We start from the raw sequence: 24,227 nt of genomic DNA, 5'->3' as shown, positions 1-24,227 counted from the left end.
TGGAGCCCGTCTGGTGAGACTACGGAAGGAGTGGATTTATAGGGTTTTTATTCTGTTATTCACAGATGGGCTTTAGGGGAATTGTTAACCCCCTTTTGAGAAGGAGCTGTTATTTGTAACCCCCGAAGTTAGGAAAACCCCTCTAGTCTAGCTGGGAAGGTATAACATTCATACAAATAACCTGAGATAATGGAGGTTACAGGCATAAACCTAGATCTCGATCTTTTCTCAAAAATTTCTTTTTTTTTTTTTTTCGCATGGGCAGGCACGACTCGAACCTGGGTCTCCGGTATGGCAGTTGAGAACTCTGCCTGCTGAGCCACCATGGCCCGCCCTCTCAAAAATTACCTTAAAGCCTTTAGTCACTTGCCCAAATACAAAAATAAAAGCAGTTTACTTGGGTTTCTATGTAGTAATGTTAGATATGTCCATGAACTCAGTTGGGTGTTCAGGTTTAAGATAGGACAGGCTGACGTTCATGTTTGCTATGCATTAGGTACTAAAGCTGTTTGTTTACTTCTCTCTCTACTCTCACCCTTTAGAAGCTATAGATGTATTTGCAGTGTAAAATTAAGCAATCTAATTTCAGACTAAGTAAGGTTTTTCGTAGCCAATTACATAAGGAGCTTTAGATTTAGATTTTATGGGTGTATATCAAACTTTCCCCTAAACACTTCTTAACAAGTATTTTACAGTTGACCATTGTTTGTTAGAACAACCTCTGCTTCATTTACTTGTGTTCAAACTATTTTTTGGCATTCAGATCCTGCTGAATGCATCTTAATTTTTTAACTTTTTTTTATCTTTTATAAGCAACTGTGTAAGTGACTGCATTGGAACAGAATGTCCAGTGTGTTATACCCCCGCCTGGATACAAGATGTGAAAATAAATAGACAATTGGACAGCATGATCCAACTTTGTAGTAAGCTTCGAAATTTGCTCCATGACAATAAGCTTTCAGGTGAGAAATACTTTTGTCTTTCCTTTGGTTAAATAACTGATGAGTTCATATTGATTATATAAATTATGTAAAAGGAGCTATCAGGAATTCTGAATGCCATATTTCAGATTTTAAGAGTTATAGTGTTTAAAATTCTTTCAAGAAATAACAGATATCTTGGAAATAATTAAATATAAACATCTTTATTTTATCCATGAGAAACCAGGATCCATAGAAATTAAGTGATTTTGTCCAGAGATACACATGCAGTTAGTACCAGAATAAGGAGAAATAGCACACATTTCTTTTTGTAATCAATCCAGAGACTTCTTTTTTACCATTCTATGCTGCCTGCTTTTTTTTTCTTTAAAAGGCATAATATGCTTTCTTCTTCTATTTCTTTTAAAAGGCAATGAATATAGACAATACTAATAGAAAATACATGAATCCATTTTCTTAGTTTGCCAAATAGAGTATGTGTCTCATGCTTGTAATTCCAAATTAATTTAAATCAGATTCTTGGATTTTATAAACCACTGAACTGAATCTCTTTAAACCACTGTCAGTTATTTCACGTGGGCAAATAAGCTTATTGCTTACATTTTTCACTACTGTGTTAAAGGCATTTGATTGCATTTTGGTATCTTCTGTCAAAAAAGCCAGAATGAAACATCACAAGGAAGATTTAATGGGTTTCCTTTCATTTCTTCTGCAAGAAATTCACTTTTTTATTTATATGACTGTTCTAATTATGGTGGAATTTTTTAACGTTTTTTTAAATTGTGAAATATAATGTATACAAAAAAAGCAATGCATTCCCAGGTACGTTATAACAAGTAGCTATAGAAAAAGTTTTAAAATTTGGTATGGGTTATAGTTCCACAATTTTTTGGTTTTTCTTCTAGCTACTCCAAGACACTGGAGACCAAAAGGAAATATCAGTATAATGACTCAGCAGTCCTCATTTATTAAATTTTGTCTTTTCTGTTATACTCTTCCTCCTTTTTTTTTTCTTCTTCTTTGTGAAAAATAACATATAAAAAAGCAATAAATTTCAAAGTACATCACAACAGTTAGTTATACAACAGATTTCAGAGTTTGGTATGCGTTACAATCCCACAATTTTAGGTTTTCACTTTTAGCTGCTCTAAGGTACTGGAGACTAAAAGAAATATCAATATAATGTTTCAGCACTCACACTTGTTAAACCCTATCTTCTCTGTATAACTCCACCTTTGATATTTCTCCCACTCTTTAGGGGTATTTAGGCTATGCCCATTCTAACTTTTTCACGTTGGAACGTGCTGTTGATAATATGATAGAGGGATAGAACTAGTTAATTATGCTGCCTGCTTTTTACAATTATAAAAATTTCTGCTTAATATATATGGAATAGTGATTTTGTCCTTAATGGTGCTTAACTAGCTTAAATATACTTTTAAAAGATAGACTACAACAGTCTTCCAAGAATGACTGTTCTAGACTGAATTGCTTAGATGAGCACATTTTGTGAGGGAAAAGCTAATATTCATTTTCTTTTCTGTTTAATTTGGGCTTAATGTTTTTTCAGATAGTTCTTAGAATCTGTCTTAACTATATATCTTCCCATTGTGATTTCTGCTGAGAACTAATTAGCTGTGGGAAGAAAGTAAAGCAATTTAAATTTTTATAATTTGGTATTGAAATTGTCTTTATTGACCAGATCAGGTCATTTTAGCCTGTGTTTATAGGAGAACTTTTTCTTGACTGACAGGATGCCATGAATGACTGATACTGCCCACGTAATATTATTAGAGTGCTGTTTTGCTGTTTTTGATTCTAAGAATCTTTGTTCTTAGATTTCCAGTGTTACATGATTGTCAGCTACTAAAGATGAAACTGATCAGATAAAAATAAAGGCAAATACTATCTTAATGACTAGATGGCTTCTTTTTTTTTTTAAACAATTTAAAGTATAGCCTACCTATGAAAAGCTTTCTTCATGTACTTCTCTGAATCATTGTATTGTTCATTCTTTTATGATAAAATGTGTGATAGTGATCATTGTTTTAATCTTTTTCTTTGTAAGTGAGTTGCTTTATAAGTAGTCTGACCACTACTCGTTAAATTAAGTGTAGAGAACATGGTGAAAATTTGACAATTATTTCAGATGTAATAATGTGTGTGTGAATACAATGAGAACTTTTTTTAAACAAATTGTGTTTAAACCTCTTTAAAAACATAATGAGGAAAACTGTATCATTAATTCATCTGTATTTTTCTTCTCACTCAAAGAAGGTGCTGATCATGTCTGTTTTCAAGATGAAAAGATTGGTGTACTGTCTGTTTTTCCCCAACCCCACCTTCCATAGATACCATTGATCAGTTAGGGGTCCTTAATCAAGGGTCCATGCATCTTTGGCAGTGTTGGGTCGGGGAGGTCTAGTGAACCCCTGAGTTAAGTGTATAAAATAAAAATGTTCATTTTTGTGACAAAGTGGCCTTAATCAGATTATTTAAGGTATATAGTCTTTAAAAAGTTAGGATTATTGGCAGTGCGTTGACTTTTGGAGTTACCTTGAGATTTGTGGCTGTCATAGTATTGTGATCTGACTCTTCTGTTGCTGTGTACTACCGTGACATTTTTGATGGCGATAAAGGGGAGCAGAGTAACCCTTGATGAATTGACGCGGCTGCTTATGACATACTGGGATATGGGGTCCTGTGATCTGTGCAAAGGAGAATAAAAATCGTCCTCAAAAAATTTTACTGTAATCAGTGACTTATGAAACATTTGTGTGTTTTTCATATTTTGTGGACCATGGAATATGAAATGACTTTATTACTTCAAAATTAAAGAAGCTATTTACAAAAATTACTGAGTTTAGTATAAGCTTCTACGTCGAACCTGAGGCCTTTTTGGCTACTGATTTACTCAACGGTGAGATGGAGATTGGGAATAAATTGTGGTAATTCATTTTCCAAAGGCCAGGTTTGTGTTTCTTTTCCTTATTGTTATGAGTAACAGTTGCTTTATTCCTTACCATGCTTTAGCAGTGCTGGCTTCAGGATACTTATTTTAAGATGAATGAAATTTCATTGTTTGGATTTCATATCATCAGAATTTTAGGAGCTGGAGGGTCATTTTTAATCCCCGTATTCTGAAGGTGAGGAAATTGAGGACTGGATTACCTAACGTGGGCATAGTATAAGTGCCATGCATATTGTATTGTCATTTAGCACAGTGCTGTTGTTAGAACTACAAGTATTTGGTACATGCTTGTTGAATTGAATTGATGAAAATTGGTAGTGCTAAGACTAATTCATATCCTAATGGTTTCAGCAACTCATTTTATAATGGCAGTATCCTTCTTTTCTGCTTGATAGAAAATGATAAGTCCAGAGTATAAACATACAGAAATAGAAATTCTTACCCAGATCTGTAATACCCTGATGTAAAACTTTCTCTATTTTAATATAAATTGCATTGTTAACATTGTTAACAAGTTTTCCTCCCAAAGTCCTCCAAAACAAACTAGTCTTGAGCACATCTGAGATTTTTTTTCTAGATCATTTCCTTTTGTTTCTTTATAGTATGCCATTTAGTTTACTATGTACAATGTCCTTATGCTAGTTTATTATCTAGTAAGTGCTTTTAAACTAAAGGGTTTGAAAATGACCTGTATAATAGGTAGAGAGAACCAATAGTTGAGGACAAATGATGGTTATCCCTTTTATAATAAGGAAATTGGAGAATGATCTCATTATAAAATAAAAGTATTAGATTAAGTGATTTTTAAGGTCTGTCTCCAAAATTGTATGATTCTGTTAAATGGTCAAGCATTGAAGATGATGAATTAAGCAGAATGGTTGAACATCTCCCACATTTTCTCTGTCCTTTTTAAATGTCCTGCAGTTCCCCAATTTATCTTCCAAATGAACCTTGGTACTTGTATTTAGTATAAAATATATAATTACTGTAATTAAGGTGGGTAATTAGGAAGAACTTGTCAAATCATGGACATAGTATATGGTATACTAGAGAAAAGAAAGCTGATTTATAGTAATACTTTCTAAAATGAGCTTCTAAATACTTGAACAGATTTTTTTCGGTTCAGTGTACTTTAAAGAGAAGAGATTATCTGTCATAAATTTTTCTGACAACCATTTATGGATAATTTTACCATATTCTTTATAACATAATCTTCTTTCTACTAATGGAGTATAAATTTAAAAGTTTTTATTTTCTCTATATCTCATCATATTAAATCAGACCTTGCAGGTGTTGGTCACGTTTTGTGAAGCACATGCTGGTGTTAGTGGCAGTAAAAAGCACCTTGATTATGCTTTCATAGAATCACAATTTCTTTTCTATTTTCTGGTTTAGGGTGAGATGCTGGTCTTTCTGTAGCAACTTAAACATAGTGTTTCATATATGCTATGACTTTTTTTATAATAGCTGAAGATGACTATTTAAATAATTGTGTGCCTGTTGTCTTTTTTTAATAAGAACTGAATACTTCTTAACATACAAAATAATCATTCTCCAGTGAAGGCGTTAATGTTGCACAGATGGTAGCAAAGTGCTTTCCTTTGATTTCTAATAAGGGACTAGTTTGTCAAACAGATTTCTCAACTTCTGTTGTGAAACCTATAATAAAGAGTAATTTGAAAGGCACACAATATACCTCATTATAATTCTTTGATGTAGATTAATGATAGCTAAATCACATTTTCTAATTGCCTCTCTTTTCTATAGTTTATTATTAATTTTTAAGAAAAACATGACTAAGTAGCTCCTTAGCAACATGTGCATCTCTATTTCTCGATATTTTTGGAGTCTGCTCTAAAATATTTCAATTCAGAAAATTCTGTTGAATGTTATCATTATGAAATCTACTATGTAGAGGAAGGACCAGTATTTTTCTTCATGAAATGAATAAGATAATTATCATGCTTAGAAACATTCACCTAAAAAAAGAACTGTTGTAGGTGTTAATAGTATGATTTATGATCCAGCAGTATTGTTTTTGCTTTTTACAGTCTTAGCTAAGCCACATAAAATCCCGAATTTACAACTGCATTTGTTGTTGTGATCCCTGCTTAGTAATGCCAAGATACATAGTTAAAATTTTCTTGGCTAAAGTTATTATTACTGGAAAATTAGTAAAATTACCTATAAACATACATATAAGTTACATGAATATGAACTCTTAATTCTCTCCTTTATAAGTTAGGAAATATATACACACCTGAGTGTGAAATTTTATTTTCCTTTTAGATTTAGTATTTTTAGTGGATTGAGTATTTTGATACCATTTATAATTCTTAATTTTCTTTCACTGTCTAATTCTACATTTTGTAAGCATTATAAACATTAAGGACGTAACGATTTTGACTTATTTTAAAATTGAAAATGTCATCATCTGTGTTTAAAATAAAGAAAGAAGAAGGAAGGAAATACCAGTTTTTAACGACTACCAGAGGATTAACCTTTAAATCTTTGTAATCCTGAGTCTTAAAAGAGTAATCCTGGTAACATTTTGTTTTGACCTTTCCTTTAGGTTTGAGATTATATCAGAAATGGCTTGGTTTCAAAATCTCCTTATCACTGCAGAGAAAAGACCTTGTTGAATTTAGACATAAAGTCTGTGGGTGAATAGGTATCTCATTGTGATGGTTTGGCTTTCCAGGATCCTTTCTTAGTAACACTTTGTGGACCAGGTAATATTTTTCAGCCAGGACCTAAAAAAGGGTGTCTGCCTTTATTCAGATACACATTCCTGCTTCCATCCAGGTTCATCACTTGACTGTCTTTCCAGTGTAGTGCCTCCATTTCCACCATGAGGAAGTGAGGGTTTCTTTGAAGTTGACAGTAGTTTGACTAAATTCTTTTGCAAAGCTTGGATCATATCTGAAATTTCTACTGAGTTAAATACCAATTATTTGTTTCTCAAATTCCCCTGTTTTTCATTCTTTCTTACCTACTGAAGATGCTGTCTTTTTTTTTTTTTAGTGGCTTAAAACAACTATTTTATTATGCTTGTGGGTTTGGTGGGTCAGGAATTGGGAAAGGACTTATTTTTTCTCTGTTCCATGATGTGTGGAACTTCAGGTCGAAGACCAAAGGCTGAGTGGTGACTTACAGCCTTGGTTACCCACGTGTCTGACAGTTGATGGTAGCTGTTGTCTGGGTCCTCAGTTGGGGCTGTACATGTAGAACATGTACACAGGACTCCTCCATGTGGTTTCGTGAGCTTCGTCATAGTATTGTGGCTGGATTCCAAGTGTATGTCCCAAGAGAAGCAGGTGAGGGCTGCATCATCTTTTATGACTGTCATGGTTAGGGACAGGTGTCAACTTGGCCAAGTTGTGGTACCTGTTCATCTGATTGGGCAAGCGCTGGCCTGTCTGTTGCAATGAGGACATTTCATAGGATTAGGTCATGATCAGGTCAGCTACATCCACAGCTGATTCCATTTGTAATCAGCCAAAGGGGAGTGTCTTCTGCAATTAGTGATGCTAAATCCAATCATGGGAAGCCTTTTAAGGAGGACTCAGAGGAGACAGGTTGCATTCCTGCTTTGGCTGGTGAGCCTCTCCTGTGGAGTTCATCCAGTCCATTGGAGTCGTCGGCTTCGCAGCCTGCCCTGTGGATTTTGGACTCTGCGTTCCTACGGTCACGTGAGACACTTTCATAAATTTTATATTTGCAAGTGTTCCCTGTTGATTCTGTTTCTCTAGAGAACCCTAACTAATACATCTTGGTACCGGGAGTGGTTCTTAAGGAACAGAATCTTAAAAATGGGTTTTTATGAATGGTTTTCTACTCTGACTGGGCTCAGAGACACTAAGGACTCTGATTCCCGTAATCAGAATGACACTCCCAATCCATGGACTGAGTTGGCAAAGGAGATAGTCAAAATATCATCATTCGATTCTCCTAATGCTTCGCTTGTACGAAGCCAGACTCTGGGGGATAATGTTTTTGACACCTTTACAGAGTTTTGTAGAAATAAGAGTTATAGAGATGTTGGTTGGTTGTTGTTAGATACACTGTCTACATTAAAGGGTGAAAGGGATGGGCTTAAGGCTTCAAACAAGAAGCTTAAATGCCTTATCCATCGTCATGGTATTCCACATAGCATTGCTTCAGATCAAGGAACACACTTCACAGCAAATGAAGTGCGGGAATGGGCACATGCTCATGGAATTCTCTGGTCTTACCATGTTCCCCATCATCCAGAAGCAGCTGGATTGATAGAACGGTGGAATGGCCTTTTGAAAACTCAATTACGGTGCCAACTAGGTGGCAAAAACTTGAAAGGCTGGGGTAATGTTCTCCAGGAAGCTGTGTATGCTCTGAATCAGCGTCCGCTGTATGGTGCTGTTTCTCCCATAGCCAGGATCCATGGGTCCAGGAACCAAGGGGTGGAAATGGGTGTGGTGCCACTCACTATTACTCCTAGTGATCCACTAGGAAAATTTTTGCTTCCTGTCCCTGCTACCCTGAGTTCTGCTGGTCTACAGGTTTTAGTTCCAAAACAGGGTGTGCTTTCTCCAGGAGAAACAACAGTGATACCACTGAACTGGAAGTTAAGATTGCCACCTGGCCACTTTGGGCTACTTATGCCTCTGGATCAACACACCAAGAAGGGGATTATATTATTGTCTGGGGTAATTGACCCTGACTATGAGAAGGAAGTAGGACTGCAACTACATAATGGAGGTAAAGAAGAGTTTTCTTGGAATATAGGAGATCCCCTGGGGCGTCTATTAGTACTGCCATGCCCTGTGATTAAAATCAATGGAAAATTGCAACAACACAATCCAGGCAGGACTACTAATGGCTCTGAAACTTCAGGAATGAAGGTTTGGGTCACCCCACCAGGCAAAGAACCACGGCCAGCTGAAGTGCTTGCTGAGAGTAAAGGGAACATGGAGTGAGTAGTGGAAGAAGGTAATGATAAATATGAACTTCGACCACGTGATCAGTTACAGAAACGAGGACTGTAATGCTGTTTTGTTCATGTTATACTATTTAAGTTGTAAGATATCAAGTTTAAGAATGAATGTTGCCCAAGGATTTGCACCCTATTCTGGAGAGATTTAATGTGTTTCCAGTTATATGCAGGACAGTTGAGTATTGTCAGGTAAAAGAAAAAATGTGTGCTTATTTGTTTTCATTTGGAAATTAAGTATGGTCTAAGGTGATACATATATATATGCCAAGTTGACAAGGGGTGGACTGTCATGGTTAGGGACAGGTGTCAACTTGGCCAAGTTGTGGTACCTGTTCATCTGATTGGGCAAGCGCTGGCCTGTCTGTTGCAATGAGGACATTTCATAGGATTAGGTCATGATCAGGTCAGCTACATCCACAGCTGATTCCATTTGTAATCAGCCAAAGGGGAGTGTCTTCTGCAATTAGTGATGCTAAATCCAATCATGGGAAGCCTTTTAAGGAGGACTCAGAGGAGACAGGTTGCATTCCTGCTTTGGCTGGTGAGCCTCTCCTGTGGAGTTCATCCAGTCCATTGGAGTCGTCGGCTTCGCAGCCTGCCCTGTGGATTTTGGACTCTGCGTTCCTACGGTCACGTGAGACACTTTCATAAATTTTATATTTGCAAGTGTTCCCTGTTGATTCTGTTTCTCTAGAGAACCCTAACTAATACAATGACCTAGTGTTCTAGTTTGCTAGCTTCTAAGACCTACTTTAAATGGGCGGGGTCACATCTCCATGGAAGTAATCCAGTCAAAAGATCCTATCCCATGATGAGTGTGCCCCACCAGACTGGATAAGGACCAAAAGAACATGGCTCTTCTGGGGTACATATCAGTTTCAAATAAGCATATTGTAGTTTCTTATTTCTTTAATAGCAGCTTTTTTTTTCAAGCTAAAAATTGCTTGTTGCAAAATACTGTAGTTCAAGAAAAATTACATCTATGTGGATCACAAATTTTAGATGCAATTTTTAGTGCCGTTTCCCTTCTTCATTAACCATATCTCAGAGAATTTTCAAAGTATCATCTTGAATATTGCTAACATAATACATAAATGACAATATATAAAACTTTATAATTAAACTGAAAGGGTAAGTGTAAAACAAAATTCTTTACATGTGCCTGCACCCACTCAATTCCTTAGAAATTCAGCTTTTAATTAAAGTAAGCTAGATCTTGCCTAGTTCTAACTGTGTGTGTGTGTGTGTGTGTGTGTGTGTGTGTGTGTATGTGTGTGTGTGGGGGAGCTAGATTGCAAGAATCTCATCTTACTATAACTATTCTTAATAAAAGCAGAGGAGTCCATTTTGCAAGAAGAAATACTATTTAATAACTGCTTTTTATCATTAATTTTTTCTTCTGTTATGCCTTTTCTAGCTTCTTGAATGGAGAGCTTGGTTTATTTGTTTTCAGTCTTTTTCTAAAGAGCATTTATATGTTTTCATTTGACTACTGCTTGTACCACTTTCATCAGGCTATTAGCAGGTTTTGAAATATAGTGCTTAATTGCCATTTACTTAAAAATAGCTTATAATTTCTCCTTCAGTTTGGTTTGTAATCTAAGGCTTATTTAGGAGGATTTAAAAATTTTCAGGTAAGTGTGAAGAGGCTAGAGAAACTGTTGCTGTCACTTCTAATGTAATTGCACTGTATCAAAGAATGTAGCTTGTATAATTTCTGCATTTTGTAATTTGAGACTTTCCTTTTACTGCTGTACATAGTCACTTATTTTGATCCTCTTCCATTTGTCAAGAACTGTGCAGGGTGTAGGATTTTACTCTACCTACCAATTATTCTGTATCTGATTAAGGAATCCTAGCAGAAGGTAAGATTCCTGGTCAGAGACAAAGGATTTTATTATTAAGGACAAAGGTTCATGTTAGATTGCTTTGTCCCATAGAGGGCAATTCAAAGGGCCTGTCATGAATTCCTTTAAACACAGGAGGTTGCATCATGAAAAAGGAACTGTAAGCTTAGGATTCACTGCTTTTATTATAGTGATGTGAGCCTGCTCTTTGTCTACAAGGGAATACTGCCTAATCCCTCAGAGTTGCTCTTTGTAAACACAGTCCTGGGAAATGGCGTAGGGAAAGAATCACTGGGGCCTTGTATTTTTAACATACCCCACAAGAACATCCAAGGATGTTTAGGATCTCTGGCAGATTGTCTGTCCCAACACCAGTGTTCTTCCAGGTAAATTCAGGGATATAAGCCAGAAACATGAATCATCCTTGCCACCTCCTCTTCCTCTTTTTTTGTATTCCTTTAATCAACAAATCCCTTACATTTTCTCTCTCAAATATTTTTCAAATCATTCTATTTCTTTCATTTTCTACAACTACCTTCCCAGTCTTTTTTCTTCTATTTACCTAGGCCCCTGTCTTAGTTTGTCTGGGGTGCTATAACAAAGAACCACAAACTGAGTGGCTTAAAACAACAGGAGTTTATTGACTCAGTTCTGGAGACTAGAAATAAAAATCCAGGTGTTGGTAGGGTAGTGCTTCCTTTGAAGTCTGTAGGGAAGAATCTATTCCAAGATCTTTGTCCTAGCTTTTGGCAGTAGCTGCTGGCAACCCATGGCCTCCTCTGCCTCAGTCATCACTTGGCATTCTCCCCTATGTCTGTCTAATTTCCCCTCCTTATATGGATACCAGTCATATGGAATTAGAGCCTACCATAATCCATTTTGGCCTCATTTTAACTAGCACCATCTTCAAAGATCCATTTTCCAAATAGGGTCGCTTTCAGGGGATGGGGGTTAGGATTGGAACGTATCTTTTTTGGGTAACGCAATTCAAAAAGCCTCAACAATTATTTTTGTATCCATTCTTGCTCTACTCCAGTCTGTTCTCTCACACTGCAGTCAGAGTGATCTTTTAAAACAGATCTAGTTATGCCATCATAAACACTTTAGTGATTTTCCATTGCTCTTAGCATAAGTATCAAAGTCTTTGACATTGCCCGTAGGATGTTGGCATGGTCTGGCTATTGCCTATTTTTGTAGCCTCATATTGATACTATTTACTTTCTCTTCTCTCCAAGCCATAAATACTCTCAATTCCCTAAATGTATGTCTTCCTGCTACTGGAACTCTTGGCCTCATTAACTCATAATCCTTCAGATTTTGTATCTGACTCATCTCACAATTCCCATTGTTGGGATGATCTTTCACTTGGATGAAAGCCACTATGATCTTTCTCTTGGATGACAGCCACATAATTGGTCTCACTGTGTCCACTTTTACCTTTCTGATGTTCCTCCTTTGCATAGCAAGCAGAATGTTTATTCTAAAGCATAAAGTCTGAATAAGATACAGGTTTCTTTACCTGAATTATAAAATCCTATTCCTTCATTCACTTAATTTAAATTGAGCATCTGGTATGTACTAGACACTCTTTGGGGCACTGGGGATTCAGCAGTATGGGAGGGTAGAGGCCAAGGAAAAAAAATTCCTGCTTTCATAAAGCTTACATTTAAATAGGGAGAAAAAGAGTTTTGTAAATTTAAATAGAGTTTCTGAAATGGTCTTTCAAAAATGTGACATTTGAGCAACCACCTAAAGTTGATGAAGGAGTAAGTAGTGCAGATATTTGAGGAAGAGTTTTCCAGTGCAAAGACTTTGAGGCAGAAGCCTGCTAGGTGTACTCGAGGAACAAAAAGGCCCATACGACTGGAGCAGAATGAGTAAGGAGGAGAGTGCAGGAGATGAGATGAGTAAAGTAATGGAGGATGAGGTTGCTTCTGGCCTTGTAGACAATCATTACAATTTTGCCTTTTATTCAGAGTGAAATTGAAAGTGTCTAGGTGGTTTTAAGTGGCATGGTCTACCTTAAATTATAAAAGGATCACTGGCTGAATCAAGAATAGACCTATAGGGGGAAGAGGCAAGGACAGAATCAGGGAAATGACTTAGTAGGCTATTGTAATAATCTAGTGGCTTGGACGGTGGTGACAGTGGTGGAGGTAAGAAATGGTCGGAGTTTGGATATATTTTGTGAATAGATATATTTTGTGAATGTTTCGTTTCCCGAAATGGAAAATCTATAGGTGGAATAGGTTTGGGAGGGCACGGGTCAGGAGCTCCATTTTGATCATGTTCATTGTATGAGACCTTGAAAGTAGACATCCAGGTGGAGTATTAAGTAAACAGTTTCGAGTATTGGAATCTGGAGTTCAGGGGAGAGGTCTGGGCTGCACATATACATTTGTAGTTGTGGTATACATTTTTATGTTAAAAGAACAGCTGAGACTGAACTGTTTACAGAATGCTTCCTGCTCACCTCTGTGCCCTCTCTTTCCTCCATTTTCTGTTCTTTCTCCAGGCTCCAGCCTCACCCACTTACTATCCCTTGAGCAGGCTGAACTTGTTCCCAGCTTCAGATCTTTGCACTTGTTCATCTTTCTGTTTTGGAAACTCTTCCCTAGATTTTAACATGGCTGCTTCCTTTTCATTATTTAGGTTTCAGCCCAGAAGTCAGCTCCTCAGAGACCTTCCCTGATGACTTTAGCTAAAGCAGCAAGGTGTTTGTTTATAAGAGTGTTTGCTCACAAAAGTGGCACTTAAGAACAATTGTTCTTCACACTTAAGGACAGTTCTTTTTTAAAACTCTACTGAAGCTTAGTGTTTTAATTCTTGATTATAAGTATATACTTTTAAAACTTTTTTTTGGAGGTATAGTACGTGTATCTGAAGTGTGTAGCTTAATTTTCTTTCGTAAACTGAGCACAGGCAGACCATAAACAATATACTAGAACCCCCTCCTGTGTCCCCTTCCAGATACTACCTCCTTCTCCTGCTAAGAATAACCACTATCCTGACCCCTCACATATTAGATTAGTTTTCACTGACTTTTATGTTTTATGTATATGTGAACCTACAATATGTATTCTTTTGTTTCTGACTTGTTTTCATCAAGTTTGTGTTTGAGCATTTAGTTATAAGTTCAATCATTCTCATTAGAGTATTTGACTTATGGTATTTGAGGTTATGTTAGAAGCTATATACTTTAGTTCTAGGCTGCTGAAAGCAAAGACCATAAAATGAGTTGACTTTTAACAGTGGGAATTAATTTATTTACAGTTTTGAGGCTGAGAAAAATGTCCAAATCATGATATCATCAAGGCAATGCTTTCTTCGTGAAGATTGGCTGCCAGCCAGTCTGCCACATGGCAAGGCACATGGTGTCTGGCATCTGCTGGTCTCTCCCTTCTCTTTCTGATTTCATTGCTTTCAGCTTCTTGCTTCCTTGGCTTTCTCTCTGTGTATTCATCCATTTATAAAGGGCTCCTCTAAGAGGATTAAGGCCCACCCTGGCTGACCTTAACTGTGAAATAACCTCATTAAAAGGTCCCACTTACAATAGGTTTATACCCAGAAGAATGGATTAGCTTTAAGAACATGATTTTATGGGGTACTTGCAGTTGCAAACCACCACAGTACCCAGAGGGTCATAACCTAACCCCTTAGCTTTGTTTTTCTTTAACATTGTGTTTGCTGCTCTAGGTCTTTTGCCTTTCCATATGCTTTCCCATGTAAACTTTGGGAATTAGTTTTCAATTAAAAAAAAAAGACTTGGAATTTTCGTTGGAATTACCTTGTATCTCTAGATCAATTTGGGAGAATTGTCTACAACAGTGAGTCTTCTAATTCAACCATATAGGGTTTCTCTATTTTTCTTTTTTTTATTTAGAGAATAGTCTGTTAGTTTCTATAATCAAACTCATGAGGATAAGACCTTAGATATTCACTGCAGTGTAATACCCCTGTACAAATGGAAAAAAATTAAGTTTAACTTTTTAACTTAAAACTGGGATACTTAACAACTGGGACACTTCTTCCTTAGTTTGACAGCACAGCTAAAGTTTCCCAAAATTCAAATTATATATTTATATATAAAGACCAATAGCAGTGTTTTATACATTAATAGCAGCAACAGCTTTTCCAGGTTCTTCAGTCATTTGAATGAAATTGTAGAGACATCTGGCACACCCCATTAAAAATAAGAAAGAAAAAGTAAAATTCAAAAATCCTAGAAAACAGCAAGTTCAGTTACTATTATGGTACCTGACACCATTTTTTTTGCCCTGTTACCATTTTTTATTAGCCTCTCAATCATCATCTGGAAAGAAAAATATTCTAGAATAATGTCATTGAAAACAGGTCTGCTACAGTGTATTTATTATTACCTAACTCTGATTTCTTACAGAAATTTTCAGTAGTTTTCAGCATACGTATCACAGATATTTTGTTAGATTTATATTTAAGTATTTTATGTTTTGAGGGACACTATTAGAAATGTTACTGTTCTTTAGAATTTCATCTTCCAATTGTTTGTTATAAGAAATGCAGTTGAAGCTGAATTTGTATATTGACCTGATATTCTATGAACTTGTTCAAGTCTCTTGTTAGGTTTTTTTTTATTAATTAAAAAAAATTAACTAACAAAACATTTAGAAATCATTCCATTCTACATATACAATCAATAATTCTTAATATCATCACATAGTTGCATATTCATCATTTCTTAGTACATTTGCATCGATTTAGAAAAAGAAATAAAAAGACAACAGAATAAGAAATAAAACGATAATAGAGAGAAAAAAACCCAAAAAAACCTATACCTCACATGCAGCTTCATTCAATGTTTTAACATAATTACATTACAATTAGGTAGTATTGTGCTGTCCATTTCTGAGTTTTTGTATCCAGTCCTGTTGCACAGTCTGTATCCCTTCAGCTCCAATTACCCCTTATCTTACCCTATTTCTATCTCCTAATGGTCTCTGTTACCAATGACCTATTCCAAGTTTATTCACTAATATTGGTTCATATCAGTGAGACCATACAGTATTTGTCCTTTAGTTTTTGGCTAGTCTCACTCAGCATAATGTTCTCTAGGTCCATCCATGTTACTACATGCTTCATAAGTTTATTCTGTCTTAGAGCTGCATACTATTCCATCGTATGTATATACCAAAGTTTGTTTAGCCACTCGTCTGTTGATGGAGATTTTGGCTGTTTCCATCTCTTTGCAATTGTAAATAATGCTGCTATAAACATTGGTGTGCAAATGTCCGTTTGTGTCTTTGCCCTTAAGTCCTCTGAGTAGATACCTAGCAATGGTATTGCTGGGTCATATGGCAATTCTATATTCAGCTTTTTGAGGAACCACCAAACTGCCTTCCACAATGGTTGCACCCTTTGACATTCCCACCAACAGTGGATAAGTGTGCCTTTCTCTGCATCCTCTCCAGCACTTGTCATTTTCTGTTTTGTTGATAATGGCCATTCTGGTGAGTGTGAGATGGTATCTCATTGTGGTTTTGATTTGCATTTCTCTAATGGACAGGGACATTGAGCATCTCTTCATGTGCCCTTTGGCCATTTGTATTTCCTCTTCTGAGAGGTGTCTGTTCAAGTCTTTTTCCCATTTTGTAATTGGATTGGCTGTCTTTTTGTTGTTGAGTTGAACAATCTCTTTATAAATTCTGGATACTAGACCTTTATCTGATAGGTCGTTTCCAAATATTGTTTCCCATTGTGTAGGCTGTCTCTGTACTTTCTTGATGAAGTTCTTTGATGCACAAAAGTGTTTAATTTTGAGGAGCTCCCATGTATTTATTTCATTCTTCAGTGCTCTTCCTTTAGGTGTAAGGTCCATAAAACCACCTCCAATGATAAGATTCATAAGATATCTCCCTACATTTTCCTCTAACTGTTTTATGGTCTTAGACCTAATGTTTAGATCTTTGATCCATTTTGAGTTAACTTTTGTATAGGGTGTGAGATATGGGTCCTCTTTCATTCTTTTGCATATGGATATCCAGTTCTCTAGGGACCATTTATTGAAGAGACTGCTCTGTCCCAGGTGAGTTAGCTTGACGTCCTTATCAAAGATCAAATGTCCATAGATGAGAGGGTCTATATCTGAGCACTCTATTTGATTCCATTGGTTGATATATCTATCTTAATGCCAGTACCATGCTGTTTGAGCACTGTGGCTTCATAATATGCCTTAAAGTCAGGCAGCGTGAGACCTCCAGCTTCATTTTTTTTTCCTCAAGATACTTTTAGCAATTCGGGGTACCCTGCCCTTCCAAATAAATTTACTTATTGGTTTTTCTATTTCTGAGAAATAAATTGTTGGGATTTTGATTGGTATTGCATTGAATCTGTTAATCAATTTAGGTAGACTTGACATCTTAACTATATTTAGTCTTCCAATCCATGAACATGGTATGTCCTTCCATCTTATTTAGGTCTTCTGTGATTTCTTTTAACAGTTTTTTGTAGTTTTCTTTGTATAGGTCTTTTGTCTCTTTAGTGAAATTTATTCCTAAGTATTTTATTCTTTTAGTTGCAATTGTAAATGGAATTCATTTCTTGATTTCCCCCTCAGCTTGTTCATTGCTAGTGTATAGAAACACTACAGATTTTTGAATGTTGACCTTGTAACCTGCTGCTTTGCTGTACTCGTTTATTAGCTGTAGTAGTTTTGCTGTGGATTTTTCAGGGTTTTCGACGTATAGTATCATATCATCTGCAAACAATGATAGTTTTACTTCTTCCTTTCCAATTTTGATGCCTTGTATTTCTTTTTTTGTCTAATTGCTCTGGCTAGAACTTCCAACACGATGTTGAATAACAGTGGTGATAATGGACATCCTTGTCTTGTTCCTGATCTTAGGGGGAAAGTTTTCAGTTTTTCCCTATTGAGGATATTAGCTGTGGGTTTTTCTTATATTCCCTTTATCATTTTAAGGAAGTTCCCTTGTATTCCTATCCTTTGAAGTGTTTTCAACAGGAAAGGATGTTGAATCTTGTCAAATGCCTTCTCTGCATCAGTTGAGATGATCATGTGATTTTTCTGCTTTGATTTGTTGATATGGTTATTACATTAATTGATTTCTTATGTTGAACCATCCTTGCATACCTGGGATGAATCCTACTTGGTCATGATGTATAATTCTTTTTTTTTTTTTTTAAAGAGAGAGGAAGGAAGGGAAGGAAAGACAGAGAGAAGGAAGGAAGGATGGAAGGAAGGAAGGGAGGAAGAAAGGGAAACATCTTTAAACATTTTCTTGTTTTATTGTATTTTGTTTGTTTGTTTGTTTTTTACATGGGCTGGGGCCGGGAATCGAACCGAGGTCCTCCGGCATGGCAGGCAAGCACTTTGCCCGCTGAGCCACCGCGGCCCGCCCGTCTAATTCTTTTAATGTGTTGCTGGATTCGATTTGCTAGAATTTTGTTGAGGATTTTTGCATCTATGTTCATTACAGCGATTGGTCTGTAGTTTTCTTTTTTTGTAATATCTTTGCCTGGTTTTGGTATGAGGGTGATGTTGGCTTCATAGAATGAATTAGGTAGCTTTCCCTCCACTTCAATTTTTTTGAAGAGTTTGAGCAGGGTTGGTACTAATTCTTTCTGGAATGTTTGGTAGAATTCACATGTGAAGCCATCTGGTCCTGGACTTTTCTTTTTGGGAAGCTTTTGAATGACTAATTCAGTTTCTTTACTTGTGATTGGTTTGTTGAGGTCATCTATTTCTTCTTGAGTCAAAGTTGGTTATTCATGCCTTTCTAGGAACTTGTCCATTTCATCTACATTGTTGTATTTATTAGCGTAAAGTTGTTCATAGTATCCTGTTATTACCTCCTTTATTTCTGTGAGATCAGTGGTTATGTCTCCTCTTCCATTTCTGATCTTATTTATTTGCATCCTCTCTCTTCTTCTTTTTGTCAATCTTGCTAAGGGCCCATCAATCTTGTTGATTTTCTCACAGAACCAACTTCTGGTCTTGTTGATTTTCTCTGTTGTTTTCATGTTCTCAATTTCATTTATTTCTGCTCTAATCTTTGTTATTTCTTTCCTTTTGCTTGCTTTGCGGTTAGTTTGCTGTTCTTTCTCCAGTTCTTCCAAGTGGACAGTTAATTCCCAAATTTTTGCCCTTTCTTCTTTTTTGATATAGGCATTTAGGGCAATAAATTTCCCTCTTAGCACTGCCTTTGCTGCGTCCCATAGGTTTTGATATGTTGTGTTTTCATTTTCATTCGCCTCGAGGTATTTACTAATTTTTCTTGTAATTTTTTCCTTGACCCACTGGTTGTTTAAGAGTGTGTTGTTGAGCCTCCATGTATTTGCGAATTTTCTGGCACTCTGCCTATTATTGATTTCCAGCTTCATTCCTTTATGATGCGAGAAAGTGTTGTGTATGATTTCAATCTTTTTAAATTTGTTGAGACTTCCTTTGTGACCCAGCATGTGGTCAGTTTTTGAGAATGGTCCATGAGCACTTGAGAAAAAGGTGTATCCTGCTGTTGTGAGGTGTAATGTCCTATAAATGTCTGTTAAGTCTAGCTCATTTATTGTAATATTCAAATTCTCCGTTTCTTTATTGGTCCTCTGTCTAGATGTTCTGTCCATTGATGAGAGTGGGGAATTGAAGTCTCCAACTATTATGGTCGATGTGTCTATTTCCCTTTTCAGTATTTGCAGTGTATTCCTCACGTATTTTGGGGCATTCTGATTTGGTGCGTAAATATTTATGATTGTTATGTCTTCTTGTTTAATTGTTCCTTTTATTAGTAGATAATATCCTTCTTTGTCTCTTTTAACTGTTTTACATTTGAAGTCTAATTTGTTGGATATTAGTATAGCTACTCCTGCTCTTTTCTGGTTGTTATTTGCATGAAATATCTTTTCCCAACCTTTCACTTTCAGCCTATATTTATCTTTGGGTCTAAGATGTGTTTCCTGTAGATAGCATATAGAAGGATCCTGTTTTTTAATCCATTCTGCCAGTCCATGTCTTTTTTTTTTTTTTTTGGCTTTTAAAAAGGGGAATTTAATAAGTTGCTAGTTTACAGTTCTAAGGCCAAGAAAATGTCCAAATTACAAGTCTATAGAAATGTCCAATCAAAGGCATCCAGGGAAAGATACCTTGGTTCAACAAGGCACATGAAGTTCAGGGTTTCTCTCTCAAGTGAGAAGGCACATGGCAAATACAGTCACAGTTTCTCTCTCATCTGGAAAGGCACATGGTGAACATGGTCAGGGTTCCCCTCTCATCTGGAAGGGCACATGGCATACACAGCATCATCTGCTAGCTTCTTCTCCTGGCTTCTGGTTTCATGAAGCTCCCCAGGAGGCATTTTCCTTCTTCATCTCCAAAGGTCGCTGGCTTGTGGATGCTCTGCTTTGTGGTGCTGCAGCATTCTCTGCTCTCTCTGAATCTCCCATTCTCCAAAATGTTTCCTCTTTTATAGGACTTCAGAAACTAACCAACACCCGCCCAAATGGATGGAGACATGTCATCACCTAATCCAGTTTAGCAATCCCTCTTGATTGGGTTACATCTCCAAGGAGATGATCTAATTACATACAGAATTGAATAGGGATAATTCTGCCTTTACAAAATGGGATTTAGATGAAAACATGGCTTTTCTAGGGGACATACATCCTTTCAAACCAACATACCAGGGGATAGATTGGAATTAGATAAGGAGAATTGATGCTTAATTTAGGAATGCACGATGGGAAGAATAGGACATTATTGTATGTGTAATTAACAGCACTGATTTATATAGGTGAATGTGATTGAAAGGGGAAACTTTGGATCTTATGTGTTAATATAATCAGTCCATGTCTTTTGATTGGGGAATTCAGTCCGTTAACATTTAGTGTTATTACTGTTTGGGTAATACTTTCCTCTGCCATTTTGCCTTTTGTGTTATATATATCATATCCAATTTTCCTTCTTTCTACACTCTTCTCCACACCTCTCTCTGCTGTCTTTTCTTATCTGTCTCTAGTGCTCCCTTTAGTATTTCTTGCAGAGCTGGTCTCTTGGTCACAAATTCTCTCAGTGACTTTTTGTCTGAAAATGTTTTAATTTCTCCCTCATTTTTGAAGGACAGTTTTGCTGGATATAGAATTCTTGGTTGGCAGTTTTTCTCTTTTAGTAATTTAAATATATCATCCCACTGTCTTCTTGCCTCCATGGTTTCTGCTGAGAAATCTACACATAGTCTTATTGGGTTTCCCTTGTATGTGATGGATTGTTTTTCTCTTGCTGCTTTCAAGATCCTCTCTTTCTCTTTGACCTCTGACATTCTAACTAGTAAGTGTCTTGGAGAACGCCTGTTTGAATCTATTCTCTTTGGGGTGTGCTGCACTTCTTGGATCTGTAATTTTAGGTCTTTCATAAGAGTTGGAAAATTTTCCGTGATAATTTCTTCCATTAGTTTTTCTCCTCCTTTTCCCTTCTCTTCTCCTTCTGGGACACCCACAACACATATATTTGTGCACTTCATATTATCATTCAATTCCCTGAGCCCCTGCTCAAAGTCTTCCATTCTTTTCCCTATAGTTTCTGTTTCTTTTTGGATTTCAGATGTTCCATCCTTCAGTTCACTAATTCTAACCTCTGTCTCTTGAAATCTACCATTGTAGGTTTCCATTGTTTTTTTCATCTCTTCTACTGTATCTTTCATTCCCATAAGTTCTGTGATTTGTTTTTTCAGACTTTCCATTTCTTCTTTTTGTTCATTCCTTGCCTTCTTCATGTCCTCCCTCAGTTTATTGATTTGGTTTTTGAAGAGGTTTTCCATTTCTGTTCGTATATTCAGCACTAGTTGTCTCAGCTCCTGTATCTCATTTGAACTATTGGTTTGTTCCTTTGATTGGGCCATGTCTTCAATTTTCCTGGTGTGATTTTTTATTTTTTGCTGGCGTCTGGACATTTAATTACCTTAATTAGTTTATTCTGGAGATTGTTTTCTTATCCTGCCCAGTAGGTGGCTCTTGTCTGTCTGCGGGTCCCATCAGCAAAATATATTGTGGCTCCTTTAACTTTGGAAGACTCTCCCTGCTGTGTGCATGGTGGAGACAGAGGAAAGGTTGTAGACTGGTTTTTTTTTTTTTTTATTTTATTTATTTATTTATTTATTTATTTTTTATTAATTAAAAAAAGAATTAAGAAAACAATTAGAAATCATTCCAATCTACATGTACAATCAGTAATTCTTAATAACATCACATAGTTGCATATTCATCATTTCTTAGTACATTTGCATCGATTTAGAAAAAGAAATAAAAAGACAACAGAATAAGAATTAAAACAATAATAGAAAGAAAAAAAAACAAAAACAAAAAACCTATACCTCACATGCAGCTTCATTCAGTGTTTTAACATAATTGCATTACAATTGGGTAGTATTGTGCTGTCCATTTCTGAGTTTTTATATCCAGTCCCGTTGTACAGTCTGTATCCCTTCAGCTCCAATTACCCCTTCTCTTTTTTTTTTTTTTAATTAACGGAAAAAAAAGAAATTAACCCAACATTTAGAGATCATACCATTCTACACATGCAATCATTAATTCTTAACATCATCACATAGATGCATGATCATCATTTCTTAGTACATTTGCATTGGTTTAGAAGAACTAGCAACATAACCGAAAAAGATATAGAATGTTAATATAGAGAAAAAAATAAAAGTAATAATAGTAAAAGCAAAACAGAACAAAACAAAACAAAACAAAAACCTATAGCTCAGATGCAGCTTCATTCAGTGTTTTAACATGATTACTTTACAATTAGGTATTATTGTGCTGTCCATTTTTGAGTTTTTGTATCTAGTCCTGTTGCACAGTCTGTATCCCTTCAGCTTCAATTACCCATTGTCTTACCCTGTTTCTAACTCCTGCTGAACTCTGTTACCAATGACATATTTCAAGTTTATTCTCGAATGACCGTTCACATCAGTGGGACCATACAGTATTTGTCCTTTAGTTTTTGGCTGAATTCACTCAGCATAATATTCTCTAGGTCCATCCATGTTATTACATGGTTCATAAGTTTATCTTGTCTTAAAGCTGCATAATATTCCATCGTATGTATATACCACAGTTTGTTTAGCCACTCTTCTGTTGATGGAGATTTTGGCTGTTTCCATCTCTTTGCAATTGTAAATAATGCTGCTATAAACATTGGTGTGCAAATGTCCGTTTGTGTCTTTGCCCTTAAGTCCTTTGAGTAGATACCTAGCAATGGTATTGCTGGGTCGTATGGCAATTCTATATTCAGCTTTTTGAGGAACCGCCAAACTGCCTTCCACAGTGGTTGCACCCTTTGACATTCCCACCAACAGTGGATAAGTGTGCCTCTTTCTCCGCATCCTCTCCAGCACTTGTCATTTTCTGTTTTGTTGATAATGGCCATTCTGGTGGGTGTGAGATGATATCTCATTGTGGTTTTGATTTGCATTTCTCTAATGGCCAGGGACATTGAGCATCTCTTCATGTGCCTCTTGGCCATCCGTATTTCCTCTTCTGAGAGGTGTCTGTTCAAGTCTTTTTCCCATTTTGTAATTGGGTTGGCTGTCTTTTTGTTGTTGAGATAAACAATCTCTTTATAAATTCTGGATACTAGACCTTTATCTGATATATCATTTCCAAATATTGTCTCCCATTGTGAAGGCTGTCTTTCTACTTTCTTGATGAAGTTCTTTGATGCACAAAAGTGTTTAATTTTGAGGAGTTCCCATTTATTTATTTCCTTCTTCAGTGCTCTTGCTTTAGGTTTAAGGTCCATAAAACCGCCTCCAGTTGTAAGATCCATAAGATATCTCCCAACATTTTCCTCTAACTGTTTTATGGTCTTAGACCTAATGTTTAGATCTTTGATCCATTTTGAGTTAACTTTTGTATAGGGTGTGAGAGATGGGTCTTCTTTCATTCTTTTGCATATGGATATCCAGTTCTCTAGGCACCATTTATTGAAGAGACTGCTCTGTCCCAGGTGAGTTGGCTTGACTGCCTTATCAAAGATCAAATGTCCATAGATGAGAGGGTCTATATCTGAGCACTCTATTCGATTCCATTGGTCGATATATCTATCTTTATGCCAATACCATGCTGTTTTGACCACTGTGGCTTCATAATATGCCTTAAAGTCAGGCAGTGCGAGACCTCCAGCTTCGTTTTTTTTCCTCAAGATGTTTTTAGCAATTCGGGGCACCCTGCCCTTCCAGATAAATTTGCTTATTGGGTTTTCTATTTCTGAAAAATAAGTTGTTGGGATTTTGATTGGTATTGCATTGAATCTGTAAATCAATTTAGGTAGGATTGACATCTTAACTATATTTAGTCTTCCAATCCATGAACATGGTATGCCCTTCCATCTATTTAGGTCTTCTGTGATTTCTTTTAGCAGTTTTTTGTAGTTTTCTTTATATAGGTTTTTTGTCTCTTTAGTTAAATTTATTCCTAGGTATTTTATTCTTTTAGTTGCAATTGTAAAT

The 24,227-nt window shown here is 36.2% G+C and overlaps 1 protein-coding gene across 3 annotated transcripts in view; it reads left to right on the top strand.

Moving 5' to 3' along the window:
• The window catches only part of BARD1 (BRCA1 associated RING domain 1), a 120,226-nt gene that overhangs the window by 16,629 nt on the left and 79,370 nt on the right, over nt 1–24,227 (top strand). For all 3 annotated transcript variants that reach the window (XM_077155036.1, XM_077155035.1, XM_077155037.1), the window contains exon 3: nt 814–962. In XM_077155036.1, coding sequence (XP_077011151.1) covers nt 814–962 — 149 coding nt within the window. The remainder of the gene's footprint in view (nt 1–813; nt 963–24,227) is intronic.

The sequence above is a fragment of the Tamandua tetradactyla genome, chromosome 3, assembly GCF_023851605.1.
Source record: "Tamandua tetradactyla isolate mTamTet1 chromosome 3, mTamTet1.pri, whole genome shotgun sequence".
In the NCBI taxonomy this organism is placed as follows: Eukaryota; Metazoa; Chordata; class Mammalia; order Pilosa; family Myrmecophagidae; genus Tamandua; species Tamandua tetradactyla.
Note: the sequence above shows the minus strand (reverse complement) of the source record. Positions and strands in the feature narration are given on the sequence as shown.